Below are 10,697 nucleotides of genomic sequence, written 5' to 3'. Positions count from 1 at the left end.
GCATTTACAAACTTTAAGCTCTGACAAACCGAGAGGATAACTTCGATGGTAAACTTCTGGCTGGACCTGTCTGCCACATTTTTAACTCCAGCATAGTAAATGGTGTCTTTCCCTTAGCATGGAAACAGGCAAAGGTGATTCCTCTACAGAAAGACGCAAAAGTGGGATTTAGTGGTAAAAACAATCAACCGTTCAGTCTGCTACCAATTCTAAGCAAGCTGCTAGAGAAGATAGGCTGTGAACAAGTACAACGTTTCTTTAAAGAAAACAATTTAATCACAGACTTTCAACATGCATATCATGAAGGGCATTGGACTGGAACTGCATTAACGCAGATGTCAGATGACTGTTTTAAATATACTGATAATAACAATGTAGTAGGAGCAGTACTGTTAGATTTTAGCTCAGCCTTTGACATACTGGACCATAAACTTGGATGTCACTAACTCGGCTTCTTCTCCGAGACTATGTATGACTATTGTCACACATGTATACTGCCAGATATTAATACATACTTTCAACATATTGTACCACAGTAGCCAGAACTATAACTATAATATTATTACTTTCAATAATGTTGTTGTAAGCTACTGTCATTACCTGCATCTCTCTCTGTCTCTCTCTCTCTGTCTCTCTCTGTCTCATTGTCTCATAAAGATTACTGTTAATTTATTATGCTGATCTGTTCTGTACGACATCTATTGCACGTCTGTCCGTCCTGGAAGAGGGATCCCTCCTCAGTTGCTCTTCCTGAGGTTTCTACCGTTTTTTTCCCTGTTAAAGGGTTTTTTGGGGAGTTTTTCCTGATCAGCTGTGAGGGTCCAAAGGACAGAGGGATGTCGTATGCTGTAAAGCCCTGTGAGGCAAATTGTGATTTGTGATATTGGGCTTTATAAATAAAATTGATTGATTGATTGAAACTGCTGTTGGATAAATTGAAATGTTACAAATTTGCATCTCATACAATAAGCTGGTTTGACAGTTATCAAACAGGAAACAATATGTATTTTATAATGGGAGTTTTTCAGATGTAAAAGAGCTACCATGTGGTGTACCACAGGGCAGCTGCTTGGGTCCATCATTATACTCTATCTTCACTAACGACCTTCCTTTTGTTCTACATCAAGCAAGAGCAGTTATGTATGCAGATGACATAACAATATACTTACCGGCAGCATCAATTGGAGAATTGTCAAGTTCTCTGAGTAGGGAACTACAATTAGTTGTGAGATGGGCACTGAGCAATAAGTTGGCTCTTAATCTAGCAAAAACAAAAAGTATAGTATTTGGATTAATTTCAGACTCAAAGATAAACCAAAGCTAAATTTGTCTATACAGGGAGTGCCCGTAGAACAGGTTGAGGAAACCAAACTTCTCGGAGTGACATTAGACTGTAGATTGAAGTGGTCAAAGCACATTGAAAGAACTGTTGCAGTTATGGAGAGAGGTCTTTCAGTCATCAAAAGGTGTGCTAAATTGATAACTAAGCAACATATTACTCACATTGTTCAGACACTATTGATAATAACAATATTGATAATAATAATAATAATAATTACGATGCTTTGATGCAGAGGGAGGAGTCATGGGTGGATCTGATGCCGATGATGGTGGCGATGATGATGAGTCACAGCTCAGGATGTGATTTCAGTGATGCAGTCGATGGGGGCGAAGCGATGGTGGAGACGTGGAGCTGAATGGAACTGAAGACGGACTGGAAGAGGCGGAGTCTGTGACAGAGCCGCGATGTCTCCAGGTCACTGTGCGTGTCCGACAGCAGTCGTGTCACTGCAGCGATTTCACAAACAAACAGTTCAATGGCGGTGCAACATGGCAACATCCGCAAGCAAGGACCTGCTTCCTGTAAACGTCTAATTCTGAGGTGCCGAGGACACGCCCACTCTGACTTTCACTAAATCCTCTGCCATCGTCTGCTCGCTTAACCGTATCATAAGTGATCATGACTCTGCCCACTGCTCCGTGGTTGTATGACTCCCTCCACCAGCCTGTCCCATGGTTGTGACTCTGCCAACCGTGGTTGTATGACTCCGTCCACCAGCCCACCGTGGTTGTATGACTCCTCCCACCAGCCCACCGTGGTTGTATGACTCCGTCCACCAGCCCACCCCGTGGTTGTATGACTCCGTCCACCAGTCCACCCTGTGGTTGTATGACTCCGTCCACCAGTCCACCCTGTGGTTGTATGACTCCACCCACCAGTCCACCCTGTGGTTGTATGACTCCACCCACCAGTCCACCCTGTGGTTGTATGACTCCGCCCACCAGTCCACCCTGTGGTTGTATGACTCCGCCCACCAGTCCACCCTGTGGTTGTATGACTCCACCCACCAGTCCACCCTGTGGCTGTATGACTCCGCCCACCAGTCCACCCTGTGGTTGTATGACTCCGCCCACCAGTCCAGTGTCTCTGACAGTCTCCATCCATGTCAGTGAAAACATGGATGCTTCACACACAGAAGATCTATACAATCAGCACAGTTTCAAGATTAGAGTCACCAATTCAGTATCTGACCAAATGTCTCCCCTTCTGTTCCTGAGATATGATGTTAAAACATGATGATGTCACAGTCAAGCTGACCTTTGACCTTTTGACCTTCATTATTTTATCCTGTTAGACATTTGTGTCAAGTTTAGTCAGAATTAGTGAATGAATTCTTCAGTTAAGGACAAAAACATGTTCTGTGAGGTCACACTGACCTTTGACCTCCAAAAATCTGATCAGTTTATTCTTCAGTGGACGTTTGTGTGAAATTTAAAAGAAACTCGCTCAAAGTGTTCGGACAGGCAGACAGAGGGACGGACGGACGGAAAGAGGGACAGGCAGACAACCAGAACACGTTATGCCTCCGGTGGCGGCGTCATAAACATGAGAGCGTGTGGAGCAGCAGGAAGGAAACGTGTGCGACACCTGAAACCACAGTGAGCTGAGGCAACACACACCAGACAGGAAGTACTACCAAAACAAAAGTCCTTTATTTTCTGACAACGTAAACCATCACAGAGTGTTCAAATATATGTGTACATCTGTGTGTGTGTGTGTGTGTGTGTTTATGTGGGTTTGGTGAGCAGCTGACTGGAGAAGTCATACAGATCTTTGTTGACCTTCTTCAGAGTCTGAACTTCCTCTTCAAGCTCAGCAACTCGAACCTTCGTGTTCTCGCCGTCACCAAACACGGACTGAAACACAACAAGCATAACATGTTACACTGGTTTCACTGGTCCCAGTCCGCCATGTTTCCGCACACTGAGTCATCAGGTGACCAAACACACGCACATGCACACACACATCTGACCTGAGTCACCTGACCTCATCTGACCTGAGTCACCTGACCTCATCTGACCTGAGTCACCTGACCAAGTCTGACCTGAGTCACCTGAGTCACACGTCCATCAGGTGACACCCGATGGACGTGTGAAGCCCCGTCCCCTCTCACCTTGTCGGTCACAGCATTCATCAGAGAGTTCAGCCTATCAGCTTTCTGCAGGTAAGTCTCCTCCTCCTCCTGAAAACACAGGAAGAACCTTTCAAAATAAGAATTCAGCCTTATTGGAGTTAGCATGTTAGCAGTTAGCCCAGTGCTTCCTGTCTGTTCAGGATGTCCTGCCCCCTCACACATATCCTGTGGCCTCCCAGGGGGCTCGACCCCAAGTTGAAAACCACTGAGCTAACTGATCGTTAACCAATCAGCTCCACAGTGGATGTATTGATTATTGATTTATTGATGGTTCTCTGAAGACAAGCGGTCTCTTCTACAGCTCAGCTTCCAGTTTACAAAATAAAGTGCCGATTGAACGTCATCATCACGCCTCCCGACGTCACCTCCTGATGACTCACCTGTGTGTAGCGTCCAAGTCGGACACACACCTCTCCGGATTCTCCGCCCTCAGAGGCATGCAGGTGTCGGCTGAAGCGTGGCAGAGGGACGGCGGGCCGACTGTCGGGCAGGAACATGTTAGCGGGAGCTGCCATGATGACGGCGTTCGTCACTGGACCTGAATACACAGAACGGAAGTGATGTCATTCAGGTAATAATTCAGTCTAGCACAGGAGTGCAGGTCAGACAAGAACATCAGCGTCGATCAATGAGCTGACCAAACTGTTTATTGATTGATTATTGAGACGTCGGAGATGAGTCATTTCCTGTTGGAGCAACTTGGTGACCTGATCAATCCAACAAAACCTTCGACAGACTAATCGGCTGTCAGCTGACCTGTGACATCAGCTGAGTGAGGATGAGGGCAGAGTCTGAAGGCAGCGAGGATCAACCAGACAACACCCCCCACAGGACAGCCCGCTGTCTAAGTTCGGTCCTCTGTCCTACAGCCCGCTGTCTAAGTTCGGTCCTCTGTCCTACAGCCCAGTGTCTCAGTACGGTCCTCTGTCCTACAGCCCAGTGTCTCAGTACAGTCCTCTGTCCTACAGCCCAGTGTCTCAGTACGGTCCTCTGTCCTACAGCCCAGTGTCTCAGTACGGTCCTCTGTCCTACAGCCCAGTGTCTCAGTACAGTCCTGTCCTACAGCCCAGTGTCTCAGTACGGTCCTCTGTCCTACAGCCCAGTGTCTCAGTACAGTCCTCTGTCCTACAGCCCAGTGTCTTAGTACGGTCCTGTCCTACAGCCCAGTGTCTCAGTACGGTCCTCTGTCCTACAGCCCAGTGTCTCAGTACGGTCCTCTGTCCTACAGCCCAGTGTCTCAGTACAGTCCTGTCCTACACACAGAAACAGAATTGTTATTGATAAGCGATCAGCTCTGATTAGTTTTAACGTTTGATCAGGTCTCTGTCAGGGTCTGAGACAAAGAGGTGGTGGGCGGGGCCTCGTCTCTGGATGGGTTAGGGTTCTGTATTGGACGGAGGGAAACAATCATCAGAGCTAGTTAAAATGAGCAAAGTGTCCCTTTAAAGACTCTGCATCTTCAGATTTGATTGAAAGGTTCTTCGTGCTGCAGCGAGATGTCGTTGGTATTCAGCCGACCGGTCCAACCCGACTGAATGGTCCGACCGACCGCAGAGTAAACAAATAAACAATAATAAGATCTTCACTCAGCGTCATCACAGCTGATCTTACCCAGGTCACCTGACGAGTCACGACGACACTCGACAGAGTTCAGACTAAAGCTGTGCAATTAATCGTCTGGTGATCGCGATTACGATTTTGAGGTCAAACAATTTCCAAATTCATGAAGTCAAGGGTAACGATGTTTGGTCGCTGACACCTGGAGATGTTATTTTGTCTTGTACGGAGGCCGAGCATGTGCAATACTATGTGACTACTTATACTCCTTATCTAATGGTTTTTAGGGTTTTTTTCCACTGGGACTCATAGTAAAATTTTAAATGATATAATTTATTAGATGACTCGTGATGTTAGCAGTGGAGCAGATGCTGCTAACAGGAACACGTTCAGCATGTTGATAACCTGACGTGTGTCATGGTTGGATGAGATGGTGGTGTCTGTCCTGCAGGAACTTTTCACGGTGTCAATCCGCTGTGACCAGTCTTTTAGCCACAGGTTGTTCTGGAAGAATTCGTGCTTTAAATGTCCACAGCTTGCCAACACAGGTTTTACAATTGAACGTATGTTGGAACATGAATGACCTGTGTGACATAAAGAAATGAACCTGCAGCTTCAGCAGCTCATCAGAAAGTCGCCAAAGACACAGACAGCTCGGAGCTCCGCCTTCAATTAGTAAGTCAGCAGCCAGCTGACGCGGTGACGAGCTCACACGGTGATACGGTGACGCTCTGCCAGACTCATTTCATGCCAACAATCACAGCAAGGGAACAACATGTGGGAGTCAATTTCTTGCCGCTCACACAGACACAACCTCCACAACACAGCTGATTTTAGTCTGTGGACTCTCCCGGCACCAGCCTCCGCCTGCTGCTGCGCCAGCCCCTGCCTGCTGCTGCGCCAGCCCCTGCCTGCTGCTGCGCCAGCCTCCGCCTGCTGCTGCGCCAGCCTCCGCCTGCTGCTGCGCCAGCCCCTGCCTGCTGCTGCGCCAGCCTCCGCCTGCAACGCCAGCCTCCACCGCCTGCTGCGCCAGCCTCCGCCTGCTGCTGCGCCAGCCCCTGCCTGCTGCTGCGCCAGCCTCCACCGCCTGCTGCGCCAGCCTCCGCCTGCTGCTGCGCCAGCCCCTGCCTGCTGCTGCGCCAGCCTCCACCGCCTGCTGCGCCAGCCTCCACCGCCTGCTGCTGCGCCAGCCTCCACCGCCTGCTGCGCCAGCCTCCGCCTGCTGCGCCAGCCCCTGCCTGCTGCTGCGCCAGCCTCCACCTGCAACGCCAGCCTCCACCGCCTGCTGCGCCAGCCTCCGCCTGCTGCTGCGCCAGCCCCCGCCTGCTGCGCCAGCCTCCACCTGCAACGCCAGCCTCCACCGCCTGCTGCGCCAGCCTCCGCCTGCTGCTGCGCCAGCCCCCGCCTGCTGCGCCAGCCTCCACCTGCAACGCCAGTCTCCGCCTGCTGTCACTCCAACTTCCTGTCTGGGGACTTTTCAAAGAAATTCCCTCACGGGACGTCGGTGGCTTAGTGGTAGAGCAGGCGCCCCATATACAAGATATACAAGGCTGCTGCTGCAGCGGCCCGGGTTCAGCTCCGACCTGTGGCCCTTTGCTGCATGTCTTTCCCTCTCTCTCTCTCCCCCCTTCACGCTCATCTGTTCTATCGATTAAAGGCTTAAAAATGCCCCAAAAAATATCTTTAGAAAAAAAAAAAAAAAAGAAAAAAAAATTCCCTCAGATTTCCTCCAGCGTGATGGTGAGCCGCAGAGGAACATGAAGATTGCAGTAATGACTGAAGGAACCCCCAAAAAAACTTCAACTTTATTTATTTGTAAAGATCAATATCACAGATCAATTTGTCTCAGAGGTGTAGGGTTTACAGAACACCACATCCCTCTGTCTCCTGTCTTCTGTCCCTCTGTGGTCTGATAAAATCTGTCAGCGCTGAGACAGAATCAAACACTGAGGTGTGACACGAGTGGTGACATCACAGATGGAACAAACAGTGAAACATCAGTAAAAACGCAGTGAATAAAAATTCGGACCAATCGGATGATAAATGGCTGGATGAATATTCAAAGTTCCTGAACACACCGCGGGCTGCTGACGTGTTTTATGATGGGGTTGTTTTCACATGTTTAAACATGAAAATGTAGCGTTCCACAGGGAGGCTGTTTGGGGCCGTCACTCTTCTCCACCTTCATCAGTGGTCTTCCTGTTCTTCGTCATCTGACTTATTTAATTTACTGTAGTGCTTTCGATTGTGTCAGATAAAAACAAAACTATAATTTCTAATTTATGGTTTGAAACGCCAAACTGTGAGGTGAAGCAGGAAGTTCACCTGCAGCTGTGACACAGTGAACACACCACGCCATGAGACGAGGACACAAACAGGCTGAGGACACACCCCCTCCATTAACATCAGAGCGGGTCATTGAAACCACGCTCGCCACGACTGCACACCATGATTAATTCACAGGGAGACAGAGACGAGCTGCTGAAGACTAAACTTCTCCATTCTTCTTTAAATATGAATTTATATGTTTCAGACTGCAGGCTGGACACTGAGGCATGTCCTCTGTCCTCTGATGTGTCCTCTCTCCTAAATGTTGTGTCAGGTCATTTCAGGTCGGGTTGATCACGTGGTTAAAAGGTTCTGTCTCGGACATGTCCAACATGTTGTAAATCAGGGAAATAAAACAGGTTCTGAGACAGATGGCGAAGGATTGGACCGCAGAGTCCGAGTCCACTTCCTGCTTGTTGTGGTTTTAGATACGGGCCAATTATCTCCCACTAAATTACAAATATTGATTGTCTGCTTGGCTGCAGCTGCTGGAATCACACTAATGGTCCCAACGTGGTCCAACATGGAGACATAACTCAGCCTGAGAGTGTCTGAGGCTCAAGAGCTGCCAGCACACTGCAGATACTCTGAGATCTGCAGTACTGTTTACACTGACGCACCTGAACGCACCGCCTGGATATATCTTCACACATCTGAACGCACCGCCTGGATATATCTTAACACACCTGAACACATCACCTGGCTATATCTCAACACACCTCAACACATTTTAAGACACCTGAACACATCACCTGGATATATCTTAAGACACCTGAACACATCACCTGGACATATCATAACACAGCTGAACACATCACCTGGACATATCATAACACACCTGAACACATCACCTGGACATATCTTAACACACCTGAACACATCACCTGGACATACCTGAACACATCACCTGGATATATCTTAACACACCTGAACACATCACCTGGATATATCTTAAAACACCTGAAAACATCACATGGATATATCTTAACACACTTGAACACATCACCTGGACATATCTTAACACACCTGAACACATCACCTGGATATATCTTAACACACCTGAACACATCACCTGGATATATCGTGAAACACCTGAACACATCACCTGGATATATCTTAACACATTGCCTGGATATATCTTAAAACACCTGAACACATCACCTGGACATATCTTAAAACACCTGAACACATCACCTGGATATATCTTAACACACATCACCTGGACATATTTTAACACACCTGAACACATCAGCTAGATATATCTGAACACATCAATCAGACCGAGAGTGTTTGAGGCTGAAGAGCTGCCAGCAAACTGCAGATACTTCGACAGAAAACACCCGTGTTGCCTTCAGGCGTCCTCAGTCAGGTTGTTTAAGGCAGTGTGTAGTGTTCAAGTGTTTTCAGTGCGATTCAGCTGTTGTCACAGCTGGTCGTAGAGTGAGGGGGCGGAGCTGTTATGCTGTTGACGGACGTTTCTAAGTAACAGCAGGAGGGATTTTGACACCTGAGTAGACAAAGACACCGCAGACATCAGAGCGCTGAACTGAACCACAGTCTGTTTCCACACACACGATTTTCACTTAGTTTAAATTCTAACTTTCAGACGAACACATTTTGTTCTGTAACATGTTAATTATTAATGTTTTAAAGAGACTTTAATGAACCTGAAACATTTTATTTTACTGATTGTCTCTGTGACATCACTGTGACGTTCTGTCTGTCTGAGGGTCGTTTACAGTCCTGAAGCTTTCAGTCATGTCACATGATCTTCATCAGCAGTGGTTCATCTGATGAGACGCGGTTGAGATGTCCAGAACAGAAGTCGGTAATGTTCCACTGTTTCAGTGATGTCACAGCTCTGTCTCTGTGGTGGTGTTCCATCCCCACACACTCAGAATGTGATTTAAAGGAACCGGTCGTGGTTCCTCTGGCGGTTTCCTGATGTGCAGACGAATGTGGAGCAGCTGAATCTGCTCAGCTGAGACGAATCGGTTTGAAGAGCTGCCGTCACGGAGGATGAAGTTTTTTCTTTTAACACTCAGTCTGGTTCTTTGTCCGGAAACGTGATGGAGGCGGGGGACAACCACGAGTCCATCCGTCCAGCCAGAGGAGGGATTATCATCTCGTGACAGTCCGTTTGAAGTGAGGATGCCGTCAGCTCAGAGAGGATTTGGTTAATTACAAAGTGCCAGTCATGATCACGGCAAGGCGTTTCTTCTTCATGTTCCTGTCGGCCGCAGCAGCATCAGTTATTATGAATGAGAAGGAAGTAAAAGCTCCTCAGAGACGGAGCTTCATTAATAAACCAGCTGCAGCAGAGACGAAAGATGACATCTTCACAGAGGTGACATCACCTGCTGATTGACATCAAGTCTGATTCAGCCTGATCTACACCTGATCAATACATCAATAATCATTCACTCATAGCTGAATGAATCAGTGATGATTTTGTTTTTGGAATCAGACTGGTTACTGTTGTACAAGGGTGAAAAATGAATCAGTGAATCACCATGGTAACTGAAGCTGATCAGCTGACCTGATAACAACCATTTTACATGGTATACATTAGCCTAGCGACGAGCAGAGATTTCCTCTGCTCATATGAAGCCAGGATAAATCTCTGTAGGATAAATCACACACGACTTAAAATGCTATTTTAGTGGAGGCTTTACTGTCTTCACAATTTATTGTTTCTTATCTGTGAAATACAAGTAAATACAAGCTTCGTTTCCACTGAGGGAAATGGTGTCAGCTTACAGAGACAGACAGGAGGTCTGCGTCACTGTGACACTGAGCGTGACGGTGGGCACGTCCAACTTTCTGTAAGCAACGGAGGTGTTTTGAAAACACTCCCATTTTCACAGGTAACTTAGCCTGTCCCCCCGCCGCAGGAAATAATTGATTAATCCTGGAAAGCTGTTGATGTAGCACTTTTCTCCTTATGAAAGTAACACGGCGATTATTCGACTAATGAGAATTTGGTCGGATGAGAGCGTAGCGACCAAATAATCGACTAGTCGACCAGGAGACTACAGCCCTACTGATCACATGATTCACACGCTGAACAAATGATTCCCATACTGAACACATGATTGCCACACTGAACACGATTCATATGATGATCACATGATTTACACACTGAACACATGATTCACACGCTGAACATGATTGGCATACTGAACACGATTCACAAGCTGAACACGATTTGCACACTTATCACGATTCATATGATGATCACATGATTCACACACTGAACACGATTCACACACTGAACACATGATTCACACGCTGATCACATGATTCACACGCTGATCACATGATTCAAAAGCTGAA

At 47.3% G+C, this 10,697-nt stretch overlaps 1 protein-coding gene across 1 annotated transcript in view; it reads right to left on the bottom strand.

The window, feature by feature from the left end:
- Window positions 1-2,972: 2,972 nt before the first annotated feature.
- Window positions 2,973-10,697, bottom strand: part of wdr18 (WD repeat domain 18) — a 32,627-nt gene continuing 24,902 nt past the window's right edge. Inside the window, exons 8-10 of the mRNA XM_078168400.1 lie at window positions 3,857-4,014; window positions 3,456-3,524; window positions 2,973-3,198 (exon numbers count right to left, since the gene is read on the bottom strand). Coding sequence (XP_078024526.1) covers window positions 3,070-3,198; window positions 3,456-3,524; window positions 3,857-4,014 — 356 coding nt within the window. The 3' untranslated portion in view covers window positions 2,973-3,069. The remainder of the gene's footprint in view (window positions 3,199-3,455; window positions 3,525-3,856; window positions 4,015-10,697) is intronic.

This window comes from Epinephelus lanceolatus, chromosome 6 (assembly GCF_041903045.1).
Source record: "Epinephelus lanceolatus isolate andai-2023 chromosome 6, ASM4190304v1, whole genome shotgun sequence".
Classification (NCBI taxonomy): domain Eukaryota; kingdom Metazoa; phylum Chordata; class Actinopteri; order Perciformes; family Serranidae; genus Epinephelus; species Epinephelus lanceolatus.
The sequence above is the reverse complement of the archived record's forward strand: the minus strand, read 5'-3'. Positions and strand labels throughout refer to the sequence as shown.